The 14,757-nt window shown below is 42.8% G+C and overlaps 1 protein-coding gene across 4 annotated transcripts in view; it reads left to right on the top strand.

Moving 5' to 3' along the window:
- The window catches only part of LOC147020412 (adhesion G protein-coupled receptor B3-like), a 713,921-nt gene that overhangs the window by 498,609 nt on the left and 200,555 nt on the right, over window positions 1-14,757 (top strand). For all 4 annotated transcript variants that reach the window (XM_085895732.1, XM_085895730.1, XM_085895731.1 and 1 more), the window contains one exon: window positions 9,321-9,390. In XM_085895732.1, the coding sequence (XP_085751858.1) occupies window positions 9,321-9,390 (70 nt within the window). The remainder of the gene's footprint in view (window positions 1-9,320; window positions 9,391-14,757) is intronic.

Here is a 14,757-nt window from a genome sequence, read left to right as displayed (position 1 = left end):
ATCCCCCTCACTCATCCCTCCCAAAGTTTCCCCCCCTCCCATGCACAAAGCTGCCTCCTTCCACTGCCCTCTCACCTCTATCTCTTCACTCCACCTCCTCAAATCCTCAACCGCCTTCTTCCCCCTCTCTTGTCCCCCCTCTCCCCCAGCACCACAGAGCCTTTTCTCCTCCTCATTCGGACCCCTCCCCAAGCTATTCTGCAATCCCCACACTCTTTCAACAACACTCCTTACCTCCCCCCCCCCTCGTCCCTTGTCCCACCCTCCCCCTCCACCCCCACCCCTGCACCCAAAGCCTCCTCCCCTACCTCTTCATTAAAAGTATGGACCTCAAATATCCGGGGCCTTCGCTCAAACCTTTCAAATCTTTCCATACAGGTTGCCACTGACAAACAAGACATAATCTGCCTCACAGAAACGTTCCTCCCCCAAGACGTGTCTGACTCCCAAGTATCTCTCACTGGTTACTCCCTCCTCCTGTATGACAGAGCTGAGCCTCGCCCTGGTGGAGGAGTTGCTCTCTTCATCAAACACTCTATTCCTCACTCTCCATGCACTGCCCTCGCTCCCCCACACCCCCAGGAATACCTCTGGCTACGGCTTCCCCTCAACTCCCACCTCATGTTTATATGTGTACTGTACCGTCCACCTAACAGTGATGACTCCATCTGCACCTCACTATCTGAAAACATGGACCAACTTCCATCTTCTCATCCAAACTCTCTCTTCCTCATATGTGGTGACTTCAATTGTCATCATGCCAGTTGGCTAGGTGTGGGTACCTCTCTCACCTGTCATGGCACCTCAGCAAAAGCTTTCTGCGACTCATTGGGACTGACTCAATCGGTCAACTTGCCTACCCGGATCTCAACCAATGGTACTCCATCTCGCCTGGATCGAATAAGAATTGACTGAGTTATGCCGAAAACCGCATATTTTTCAAGGGCGTGATCCCCCCCCCCCCGACATTTTACCCCAACCGGTGACATGTGTTCTGACGTCATTGTGTCACAAGATTGGGCATTAAATTCTGAACATTTTGGTGCTGGGTTCATGTAAAGCGGACAAGAATTGACCGCATTATGACAAAAACCGCATATTTTTCAAGGTCGTGACCCCCTGACCTTTGACCCCTAACCGGTAACAAGAGTATGGGCGTCATTGTGTCATATTGCATATCACAAGATGAGGCGTTGAATTCTGAACATTTTGGCGTTAGTTGCATGCAAATTGAATAAAAATTGACCGTGTTGTCGTAAAAAGACGATTTTGACCTTTTCGTGACCTTGACTTGACCTTTGACCCGAACGATCCCAAAATCTAATCGAATGCTTCCTGGCTAATAACCAATCATCCCACCAAATTTCATGCAATTCGGTTTAATACTTTTTGAGTTATACGAATCACAAGATTACAAATAAATAAATAAATACACCCTGACCAAAACATAACCTTTCGCAGAATGCGAAGGTAACCAGTTCCCCACACTCATACCAATAACAAAAAAAGTAGTGGCGGCGAAGGTATGCGCTTTATGAGTGCCCGTTCTAGTTTCTTATGTTTTCAGGGTCGCTGATATTGATAATCATACTTTTAAACTCGTACAGGTCAACCAGACTGCCCCAGGATGCATATTGCGATAACATCAGCACAAAAATGTGAGCGTGACCATAATTTCAAAGAATCAACTTAAGATATCACAAATTTCCGTAAACTACTACTTTAATCATCACATAAACATCTCCTCAACATTCAAAGCACTTTTTTCAGCAATATATCGACATCGACAGAAACAGTCCTCTGGTTTGACAGCATTTCTGATAGATGTTCTCAGTTCGTCTAGACTGAACTTCTCAAACGTGAAAGTTTTTGTTCCGTCGGTACATTTCACTCTATGCTTCTGGCGTATATCGGGTGCCACTGTCGATCTAAGGCAGCCTATTTCCTTGAGTAGTTGTGATTCATTAAGTCTCTCAATAGAGTCAAGGGAAATAGCAGTCACTGGACCTCCATGCTTCTTGCACACCTTCAAGTACCAGTAGCACTTTGGACATTTTCTTTTTCTTCGCTTCTTGCTTCTTCAGAAGCGCAAGTTGTTGACTTATTTTCACCTTATCAATAAACTCTTGTTCAAGCTTTTTCACCTGGGCAACTTCTTCTGAGCACCTTTCCCATTTGCATTTCTTCAACTTCTCATCTTCACTGAGATCTGAGAATGACGAATCTTTGAGGAGTTTATCCATTGAAACTGCATTCTTCCTTGAATGAGTTCTAAACTGTCGTCGATCCACCACTGAAAATTATACGGTGATCTAGTTTGGTGAATTCCGATTCACATCCTAAATTTGTCAGTGGTGCGTGTTTCAATTTGACGTCGTCACTACCTTGTCCTGTGAAAAAGTCCATCTCGGACAACTGTCTGTCCAGTGTATCAAGAACTTCATTCAGTACAGCACCATACAATCGGGCTTAACCACTCTCCGCTTTCATGCACTCCTCTTGCTTGGTTCTAATTTCTGGTATTTTCTCATCGAAAAACGACCTGACTCCTTCCCAAGTTCTCTCATCACCATCATGATCTTCACGTTTATCAATACCGAGTAGTCCCATCAGAGGCATAATCAGCGCATCACCAAGCATTCCGTAGACTCCAGCACAACACAAGAACCAATCATTTTGGATGTACATGGCAACTGCGAGTACTAATTTGTTGGCATTAGGATCAACAATACTATTAAGTGTAGAAGTCTCGGCAGACATCACTGTTGATTATCTGTAATGACACGAAAAACGTACAACATCAAAAACAAAGGATATAGTTGATTAATCAATTCAAAATTTGTTCTGAAATCGAAAAGTGGGTATTTTCCATCAAAAATACCCATGTTTAGCGATAAATCCATACAGCCACCATGTGTCACTGTTTTGACCTCGTATTCGATATCAGCAACCCTGAAAACATAAGAAATGACATATCACATGCCCTAGTAAACCATAATTATCAAATTTTTACCTGAAAATGGGTAAATTTGGCGGCCATTTTGAATTTTTGCATTTTACCAACCTAAGACATCATCCTCTGTCAAAAAGTTCAACAGGTTCGTGATCAGCGTGAAATTTGGCCATAAAAAACACTCCTTTCAAAAAAAAGTATGGTTGGTATGCCCAACCCTAATATCAGTCAAAGTCTGCAATGGTCATCAACACCAGTTTACAAGAAGTTTATGGATTTAACAAACAAAATCTTTTACTTCTCCTTAACAATCTCACGTCCTCGTCGAGCATGCTGTATGGTTTGATGCATGTGTGTTGCAGTGTGCATGGATATGGGTGTGTAATGTTCTCTCACAGGTGTAGCTGGTTGTGGCATACCAGCTCCACTGTTCATGTCTGCATGAGTGGTGTTGCTCTTATTGCTCGTCACAGCAGGTTCTTGCTCACAACGGGTCACGACGTCGTCTTCAGGGGTCATGAGAACTGGTGGTGGCTCGTTTGTTCTCAACAGATGACGCCTGTTCCTGCGTAAACCACTCCCGATGCCGTTGTCAATCCAGTATGATCTCGGGTGTGAATCCACTTCAGTAACATTGGCTGGCTGGCAGGTGTTCTTCCTCCTGATACGAATAGTGTCACCCGGCTGCAAGTTAGCCAGCGATCTTGCCGATCTGTCATGATAGACTCTCTGTTTCAGCTTCTGTTGCATCAACTATGCTCTGGGATGTATTGGTGCTGGATTGAGCAGTTGCCTGGTGACTGATATCTTGGATCTCAGAGTCCTGCTCATTAAGATCTGTGCCAGCGAGAATGATGTACCTGTGACAGGGGTGTTTCGGTAATCCAGAAGTGTCAGGTAAATGTCATCATCAGCTTTCTTAATCATCCTCTTGATGGTTTGGATAAAGCTTCACTTTGGTCATTGGACTGGGCAAATCCAGGACTGGATGACGACTGTTTAATTCCCCAGTTTTGTGAAAACCACCTGAACTCTTGGCCGTCAAACAGCATATTGTCACTCATGAGCTCTTGTGGAATGCCATGACGTGTGAAAAGCTCTTTCATCTTCGTGACAAGCATGGTGGCAGTCTTGTCCTCGATCTCCACCACCTCCGGATACTTGCTAAAGTAATCAATCACCAGGAGATAGTCTTTGCTTTGATATGTGAGGACATCAGCTCCCACCTTCTGCCATCCAAGCTCAGGTATGGGGTGTGGTCTCAGTGGCTCCTTGGGCTGTGCATTCCTGTGGCTGAGGCAAACTGCACAGTTGTCCACTGTTTGTTCAATATCTGCAGTCATGTTGGGCCAAAACAGAGCACCAACAGCTCTGGCTTTTGTTTTCTCAGCTCCCATGTGACTCATGTAGCAGAGCCAGCGTCTCACTCTTCAGTGATCTCGGGATCATAATGCGTCCACCAACACACAGCCATCTGTCAGCTATGTGTACCTTATCTTCGACCGGCCAGTCATCTTGGAGGACGCTCGGAGCACTGTGCTTTTTAGGCCATCCCATCATGGCTGTTGCCTTACCATCTGGAGGTCAGGGTCCTCAGCAGCTGCAGCTCAGATCTGCTCTTGTCTCATGGCACTCACCAGCATGTTACGCACCAGGCAGTGAACCATGACTTCGATATCATCCTCCGTCTGGTCATCTGATCAGTCACAAGGTAAGTTTACATGACTCAGTGTGCCGGCTACATGCATGTACTTGCCCGGGACATACCTCATGTCTAGTTCATAGTGCTGTAATCTCAAAAGCATTCTCTGTAGTCGCAGAGTCGCATTGCCCAGTGGTTTCTTGAAAATTGCCTCGAGAGGGCGGTGATCCTTCTGCACATTCACCGGCTTCCCATTCACATACTGATGGAATTTGTGGCATGTGTAGCAGATTGCCAACAGTTCCTTTTCAATCTGCGCATAGTTATTTTCATTATCCGTCATGGACCTTAATGCGTAATGAACTGGCCATCCCTCTTGGAGCAGATAACAACGAAGCCCACTCTGGCTAGCATCTGCTTGGATTGTCACCAGCTTGAAGACGCCATAGTATCTCAGAACAGGTTCTGTTGCCAGTGCTGCTTTGACCTTGTTGAGACTTTGGGTGTATTCCACTTCCCAGCTCCAGGCTGCATCTTTCTTGAGCAGTGCATGTAGTGGTGCCATGGTCTCTGACTCGTTCGGTACATATTGCGCTTGGTATTTGACCATGCCTAACAGGCACTGAAGTGCTGGCTTGTCTTCTGGTGTAGGCATGTTAGCAATCACTCGAATCTTGGACTTGTCTGATGTCAGTCCCTCTGGAGTGATGATGTTGCTCCTATACAGCACTTTTGGCATTCAGAACTTTACTTTAGTCGTGTTGAACTTTACCTGTTGTTGTCGACCTCTCTGCATAACCTCGTGCAATATTTGGTCCTGTTCTTCCATGGTTTCAGCGGCAATGATTAGGTCGTCGGCGATGACCTGCACACCAGGAATGTCGCTGAATGCCTCCTGGATTCTCGTATGCATTGTTTCACTTCCTGACAGTCTGCCAAAATGCATGTGGCAGAATCTCATCCTTCCCCAGGGTATATTGAATGTGCACAGGTAGGAGGACTTCTCTGTTAGCTTCACATGCCAGCACCTGTCAGCCATGTCAATCACTATGAACACTTTCTTGTTGTTCAGTTGTCTCTGCACATCACTTGGTGTAGACATTGTGAATCTCTCTAGCTTGATTGCACGTTTCAACGGCTTTGGGTCGAGGCAGATTCTCATGTGGCCATCTTTTTTTCAGTGATTACTAGGTTACTAACCCAGTCGGTGGGCTTGTCGACCTTGACCACAATACCACATTTCTCCAGCTGCTCCAGAGTGTCGTTCAGCTTCTTATACTTTGCACAGGGAACACGTCTGGCTGGCTGAACAGTCGGCATGACATCTGGATTCAGCTCAATTTCGTACTTCTGCTTGTACTGATCAGTGCCTGTGAACACATCTGTGTATTGCTCGAGCAGTCACCCCTTGGTTAGTGGAGCATGCAGTGAATCTATACGCTTGATAAGGCCCAGTTTCTCACATTCGATTTGCCCTAATATGGGACCAGTGTTTCACTCAGTTACATAGAATTTGATTCTCCAGTCCTGCCCTTTTGCTTGCAGGGAATCACTGTTGTTCCCAATGGCTGAATCTTGCCATCACCAAAAACAGTGAGAATGATGTTGGTGGGTGTTATGGTGTGCTCAGACATTGCAATAGTCAAGGTAGCAAATGAGATTACATTTGCCTGGGCACCTGTGTTGAGCTTGATGCTTTACACACTCTTGCCAACTGTAGGCTGTTCTTGCCCCCTGCCCACAGGCCAGGTGACATCATCATCCAGGTTACCGATGAACACTGAATCGATTACCGGAAACTCTTCAGTACCTTGCTCAGGATCTGCATCCAGAAGACGTATCCTTCTTGTGCCTCCACCCTTGCATACAGCAGCCCAGTGATTCTTGCCTCCACACTGAGCACGCGTTTTGCCAAATGCTGGACACCCGCGTGGCCCAGGGCTGTGCTTCTTGCCACAGTACTCGCACACAGGCTGAGTAAGGCTTTCCTGTCACCTTTTGTAGCTGCTGTCATGTCTCTGGCTGCAGGCTTGGCCTTGGCTTGCTTGGGAAAGGTCGTGTGCTGTCGTTGCCTCTCTTTATCCACTGCATAGACGTGTTTGGCACTGTTCATGCTATTGAGCTGCTGCCTACTTGAATCGGTGGCATGGCATATGTCCAAAGCTTTCTGCATTGTGACCTCACCTTCCCGAATAAGTTTCTCCTTAGATCTCTTGTCTCGCACACCAAATACAATCTTATCTCGAATCATGAGTTCTTCTTGAGGTCTGAACTTGCACATGGCTGCTTGCGTTCTGAGTTCAATGAGCCATTGGTTGATCGTCTCACCCTCCTCCTCTTGATCACATTTCCAAAAATGATACCTCTCATACACAATGTTTTTCCTTGGCCTGCAGTAATCCGTGAACTTCCGCAGCACCAACTCATAATCATTCACATTGTCACTCTCGCCAAAGGTAAATGTCTTGTGAATAGCCAGGGAGTCCTGTCCCACCAATTCCAGCAAAATGGCTACCTGCATGTCAGCGTCTTTCTTCTTGAGCTCAGCGGGCTTGTTCGAGAAGTTCGAGAGTTGTTCGAGAATCGTGCAGCCCCTTTGTCCCATGCATCGACAGCATTCGATACCTTAAAATTCATTGGTCTGGGAGGCTTTAGGACTTCCATAGCGACATTTGGTTCACTTATTTGACACCATGTAACAACATCGACCATGCACACATCTCTGGCTCAAGCAGAAGTGATGCTTCATTTATTGTTTCACATAAGAAACACTGTATATTATTTTACATTAGGATATGGAAATTCTTCAGATATTCTGGATATTCAGATATGAGAACACATTACACATGCATGTACTGCCTATACAGTGGAGTTTAAAAGTATGAGTCCACTTAAATCAATGCCAAGCTTTCTCAAATCATGACTTCAAACACAACTTTGTCATAATATTGAAGATATGTATCCACATTCTTTAGTTTATTACAGTTATTATTGACTGACACTTTGTCTGAACAGAATAAATTATGGGTGAATACATTTGAGAGAAAGATCAAATTTATGCGAGTAGTCTGACAATGCTCTGGTGTTTGATAAGTTTCAACATCAGGAAGTTGAGAATGTCAGATCAGAATGAATGTGTTGAATTGTAAGCATGGATATGTTGCCTGCACATACTATTCTAATTCCCAAAACAATATAATTATTCTATGAGGGTTGATCAGTAAATTTGAAACCTAATATCAGAGTCGGTGATTACTCAGGTGATTACTCAGAGTAGATAAGCCTGGTGTTGGCTTAGTGGTTACGGTGGCTGGCTTGGGACCTTGACGTCCCGAGTTTGAGCCCTTTTTTCACTGTTGAACTAACATTAGGTGGGGTTGACTCAGACTGTCATCCTTCTGAGGTTGGTGAAATGAATACCAGTGTACTGGGGTAATAACTTCAAGGTAACCTGTGTTGAAGTGGCAACGTGTCCAGCACTGCACTCCTTACTAATGAAACTGCCTTGGCATCCCTATGTGCCTTTACAGCATGAAAGTAATGATATTATTATTATTATTATTATTATTATTATTATTACTACTCAGAGTAGATAATAAGTGATTACTCAGGTAATGTTCAAACTGTGTCAAAGAATCATTTTGAAAGTTGAGTTGAAATTTTATTTTTGTAGAAAACAAATGTCAACATTCACAATTTTATGAATTTGTTTTTGTGGACTTTTCCTTGGAATGGCACATAATTTGTGATACACTCTCGTGTAGTATTTGTGTTATGGGGGACAATTTGACACTGAGAAGGAATAACTAATTTTCAGTAATTATCTTTTGTTACTTACGAAATCTAAAGATTTCGTTAGTATATTGATGACTTCCGTCCTCTGTTTGTGTGTTTGTTTGTTTGTGTGTGTGTTTGTGTGTTTGTTTGTAGGCATGATAACTCGAGAACGGAAGAAGCTACCAATGTCAAATTACACCACGTGATTCAGGAGGGTGATGGCTCGCGCTGATTCGATTTTGATCAAAATCGGTCAAAGGTCAAGGTCACAGTGAGATCAAACATAATTCCGTAAATTCATGTGGAGAAATGGAGTATTTTTGCTTCGGTCGACGTTACGAGTTCGTTTTAACTTCGATTTTAATTTTGTCTTCGGTTTTTGCGATCGCTTAGGATGCTTAAAACTCGGTTGTCGAAATTCTGGTAAAAATCGGATGTTTTGGAGACGTTTTAAGATTGTATAAAAAATATTTCACTCGCCGCGTCACAGCTCGTCACGTGGTGCAGCGCGCTCGAGCAGACGCGTTGTTGATCACGTAAAGGTTTTGCATGTGCGCGCTGACGGTGTTTTCGATAAAGATGGTGTTTAAAAGTCATTTTTATCCCAATAAAGGTTATCGTCGCATGCCTGACTCGCTAAGCCGTCGGATTATGTAAAGATTTGTGGTGGATGGCCGAATATTACGGTTTTTTGACATTGATAAAATAATAGTAAATAATTGCGTGGAGAAATGGAGATTTTTGCTTCGGTCGACATTACGATTTTTGAAGGTTTTGTATAGAATCATCGTAGAAACTTCTGGTTTGCGTCACTACCTTCTCGAGAGAGAGCTTTTATTTGACGAGGTCAGAGGTCAAGTTGACGATTTCGTAAGTACCAGTCTATGACTGCTTGTTTTATTTGTTGCTTTGATCATTGCTTCACATCTCCATTCCCATTTTTTTCAGAACCTGGAAAACATGCCATCATTGGAAATATCCTATATAAGAACATTGGACAAATACTTCCCATCTCGAGGTAAAAGTATGTGGTAAAACTTTGGAATTCTTGCATTAATTTCACATTTGCTATTCGTTTTATGAGGACACTATCAAACATCGCATTGAATGTACCCGGCCTTTACGTGACCTTTTGTTGTGCTAAAGAAAGACATCCGCATGTTGGTGCCCATCACGTGATGCAAAATGCAAAATTGAGCAATATGACACACTGGTGAAAAACGTCTTCCATGTTTCTTGCTCGACGTATGAACCGTCTCATAATATCACAAAATGAACACTGCACTTTCAAATTGAATGCAAAGGAAAGCCGATGCTTTTGTTACATCCTTTTCAGCAGTCAAGGCCAGCTGTCACTAGAGGCCATTACAATTTTCACACCAGTGCATAAGAAACTTTTTTACATTTACTATGACACTGCATAAAAAGCCTTAAATGGACTTTGATTGTGTTTTTCATTGGTATTTTTTATTCGCAATACAATCCTTGAAACATATTTTGCAACATTACCTACTCGGTCATTTGATTTTTGCGATAGCTTTTTCAGATTAGGAACACACAAGAAGATGTTGGGGGGGGGGGGCTTAAACTGAGAATGGGGCAGTAGAATAATGAAAAATAGGAATTGTAGGAAGTATGGGGGCTGGCAGGATGGCCTGGAGTTGTGCACATTCCTGGGTTTGAGTCTCAGCTCAGCTATGAACTGTCATCCCAGTGCTTCACAGGCAGGGTGATTGATCAATGTGTCTGCCATCCCTCGGATGCATATTAAACAGACATTTCATCTGCTGGCATGAGTTGGTGAATGTTAAAGATCCCCTGGTGTCCTCCATAAAGAATGGCCGAGCTATTTCCGGCACTGTGGCCAAATTACAAAATTCCTGCCCTGCATACGGCTGGGAAGGCAATGGCAAATCACCCAGTAATAACCCTTTCCTAGAAACTGCTTCGGCAGCATCGATGCTCTGCATCAGAGTGTGGTACATCAGAATCCGAAAGTGGATAGAGAGATTGAAAAGGAAAAGGAGGTTGAAAAGAGGTCGGTAAAGAGTCGGTGAGAGGTGTGCAGGTAATACAAATTAAAGATGAAAAGAGATTAAAAAGAAAATGTCCTCCATTTTGTGCATATAGATGTAGACATCCCTTTAGCATGCAAAACCAATCTGCAAGCATTTTCACACTGTGCATGTCCCACAATGTTTCAATACTGGATTTAATGGTCTATCAAACAATCTTCTAATTTTTCATGCCAAGAGGCAGAGATCCTATAATCCTTCCACAGTAGCTTTTGACAGTGGTTACCCTTTGATTGGGATAATTGATCAGGGTTTCAGTCCAAATGCATTTCGATTCATTTTGGTAATCACCATAAGGATCACCGAGAAGGTCGTAGCTAAATCACATGAAGGATAAGGCATTAGGAAACATTGATGTGAATGCCAGATAAATGCATTATTTTTAAAAATGCCATGAGGCGTTCAACATCTACTTGTGAACGAACATGCACGAAACCGCTGATGTGACATCGGATTTGAAGAGCTTCGTGCTCCATGATCGCATCCCTGTGGACAACACATGAGAAAAGCAGTTGAGAGTTTCATTTACTTACTTATAGCTCCCACACTCTACTTCAATGCCTGATACTCAAACGTTTGCCTTTACATAATAGCTGTGAAGCAACTTACATCCTCAACAAAGAAAGACAACATAAAGGTCATTTTTGTGTCACTACACAAATATGAGAGTATATGTGTGTCAATCCTTAGAAATATTGATGGAGGTACAGTGGCATTGTGTGTTCACTGATTCTAAGGGCTCAGAAGTATGTAGTTTGAGTGTCTGTTCTGAGTATGCGAGGTCAACAGTTTCATTCAATGGAAGCCCTGGCCAAGTCCCACCAAAGTCATACCAAACTTGTACATGCTGCTTCCTTTCTCTGATGCTCGTGCAGCACTTCAAGGAGAGAGCATGGATATACCCTGTAGGTTGGCTTAGTATCCCTTGAGGGGGTGGGGAGGGGGTAAGGTTGCTCCACCAATTCTGGAAAGAATAGCAACACCACGAGATGTAGATGGTGTCACTGATGCTCAGAGTGCTCCGGGAAGTTAACTCCTCCAATATTTGTCGGCTACATATGTCTCATGTTAAACATCAAGCCACATGTTGTCTGGTGTCTACGCCTACATGTTTGTGTATCATTTGTGTACTCCAGTTCTTCCATTCACCTGATTACTTGGCTGCTGATCTGGAGAAGATAACAAATTGGTCAAACACCACGAATATTAATTTTAAGATTAGAAGTCTCACTTATAATTCTGTCGACACAAAGATCGCACAGCCATTCGATCCACTTCTGTGGTAAATCCCCGTCTGAGGTGCAGGCTTTGGAGCTCTTCACCCTTATGATCTTCAAAAAAAATAAAATCTTGAACCAATCACATCTTCAAAGTTGCTTACAGCATAGTCTGGAATGTATTGGTTGACATAGATCCTCCCTTGGATGTTATCAACTTTTAGCAGTTTATAGACATTCATCTGCAGTGCCAGTATCCCATCTGCCAGCATCAGTTATGGTGGACGTTAAAGACCTAATGGTTCCTTATGTGAAGTGTTGGCGAGATATTTCAAATTCTCAAGGTGAGCCAGCACCTTGGCCAAATTACAAATTATTGCTCTAACCTAAAGGAGGCACTGCATTAGTGGCACAGCTACGCTTTCAGCAACGATGCAACCAGAAGTCACAGGTTGAGTACAAAATAAATGAATGAATCTGCAGTGTCATGGAGTGAGTTGGTCCACTCTGTGAATTTGCTGGATCACTTTTCTTTTTTTTCTTTTTTTGCTATTCACTATAACGAGGAGTTAATTGGTTATTATGTCGCAACTGGTCACTTCGAGGTATTTTTCATTTCACCAAATTTAATACACGACATATTTCTTATACTGAGACTCGAATGTACTTGGGATTTTGCGACGTACTTTCAGATTCAGTGCCATCGTGTCCTCCTCGACTGTCCCGACGTTTGTTTGGTTGATTGTTATAGCTCCGGCTTGATGTGCAGAATTACCTTTTTCCTTCATTTGATTTCCTTGTATTACCGAGGATTAATTAACTTGTAAAATCAGGCTGCGGTATTTCAAATTGCCCCTGTACTTGCAAATGCTTGTTTCATTTTATTTTGGAAAATTAATTATATTTCAATCCCTCCTGTTTCATTGTCATTCCACTTGCTTTTTATTTTTATTTTTCCTGCAATAATCCATCTAATTATTTTTCCCTTGGTTATTACTTCGCATGCCATTTTAAGTTTTTGAGTACCATTAACATTGTGTTGTTCGATGCCATTTCAGGCTAACGAACAGGTTTACCATTCCTTTCATCATGCACAAAGGCTATCACACACATACACGAAGAAGCCTTGATTACATTCTGTAGACTGTAAATCTTGGAGGTGCTTAACCTTTCCGGTTTACACATAACTATGGCAATTTACAAAATGATATGGCACCATCCTTGTATCGATCTCCCATGGGAAATTTCTTATGGGCACACATCAGATGTCCATCATGAGACATTCTCTAGTGATTTGGAAACTCATTGGCACCAACAAGATGCCTGGCTGACAAACATCGCCACAAAATGCAAGTCAAGCATATATAGCAAATAAAAATATTGCTTAAAACAAAAAAGGCAATGCACCAAATCAAACAAATTATCTTTTGATTCTAATCTTCATGCATTTTTCTCCCTTCAAATCGCATTTAAAATTGTGAATTGTAAATTTGTTCAGTTGTTAAAAAAAAAAAATGTGAGATTGTAAATTCTTCCTTAATATAATGTGCAAAAATTAGAAGTAAAAAATACTCGATATTGCAACAGCAACTTGCCTGTTACATTTACATAGTTCACTTTAACCAAAGCAGATGGTTCATGAAACATTCAATTCCACCACATCATCATCGCTTCATATACAGCCTGTGGCTGCTGGTTGCGTCACTCCGAGGAACATGGCTATGCTGCCGATGCAGTTCCTCCTGTTACCATTTGCCGACCTCGGAAGGTTGACAGGCTGAATCAACCCTCCTGCTGTTATTTAACGGCACGACAAGGGCTCAAACTCAATAACCAAAATATTTCAAGTCAGCCACCTCAACCGATAAGCCAACACTGCGCTTATTCTACCACAGCTAATGATTTGTTTAACATTTTGACATGTTTGCTAAATTTTAGTTTAGCATGGTCCTTCAATATATTACGTGTGTGTGTGTGTGTGTGTGTGTGTGTGTGTGTGTGTGTGTGTGTGTGTGTGTGTGTGTGTGTGTACACGTACCTGTGCGCACACTTCAATATAAACTACCAGACTTGGTGAGATAATGATTAGTGTGCGTACTCTGAGTTTGGAAGATAAGTGGTTTAAACCCAACCACGGTCCGAATCACACCAAAGACTTCAAAAATGGTCCATACTGCTTCCTTGCTTGACACTCAGCATTCAAAAAGGATAAGGGCACGGACAAACAGCCATAGGTTGGTAATAATATCACACACTTTGATCGGCCTGATGGCTTCCTCCTGTGCTGAAATTCCTTGTAAGGGAACTCCTATTTATTGTGCAGGATTGATTGCCCTAATGGACTCCCACTACATTGATGTTCCTTGTAAAGGCCCGGTCACACCTTGACGTTTTAGCCAGCGATGGCAACGTGTTAAAATTTATGTAAAACGCTGGCTTACGTTGAACTTTTGAAGTTTTTTTTTTAAAGATTCGGACGTATTCATAGCGACTTGGTCTTGTGTATAACGCATTGGTAACTACACAGAACGTTTCGTTGTGTTATAGATAACTTATACCAACGAATGCTGAACCTGTTGTCGGCCTACACAACTGATGCCCAACGATAGTCTAACTCAGGCATAGCGCGTTACACGCATCGCCGACGATGTCGTGACGTAGCCTATTAAAAGGCTGACGCACAACGATTCGAATCATAACTGCCGTAGAAATGGAAGGGTCAAAATCGCGGTCACATCTTGGCGATCTTGCCAGCGTATGCCGACGTAACAAAAAGTGTGTCTAAAACGTTGGGGCACGTCGAATACGGTATGGGTAAGTTTGGTATGCGCGAGTAGAACGCTAAGTACGCTATCATAAGTCGTAGTAAGTAGAGTACGTCAAGAAATTTTGAACATGTTCAAAATTTTACGACGTACTCGGCGTATGACACACGTTCGCATGCGATGAGGATAAGTTTTACACACGTCCACAAAGGCTACTTATAAGCTACTCATAAGTCGAAACACGTCGCGGTAATGTCTTTTTTATGCGAAACTTATTTCTAACTTATGTTTGACGTGCTTTGAACCAATTCTTTACGTAGTCCCAACA

This window comes from Eptatretus burgeri, chromosome 9, assembly GCF_056783735.1.
Source record: "Eptatretus burgeri isolate ZD-2024b chromosome 9, Ebu_testis_v1, whole genome shotgun sequence".
In the NCBI taxonomy this organism is placed as follows: domain Eukaryota; kingdom Metazoa; phylum Chordata; class Myxini; order Myxiniformes; family Myxinidae; genus Eptatretus; species Eptatretus burgeri.
The sequence above is the reverse complement of the archived record's forward strand: the minus strand, read 5'-3'. Positions and strand labels throughout refer to the sequence as shown.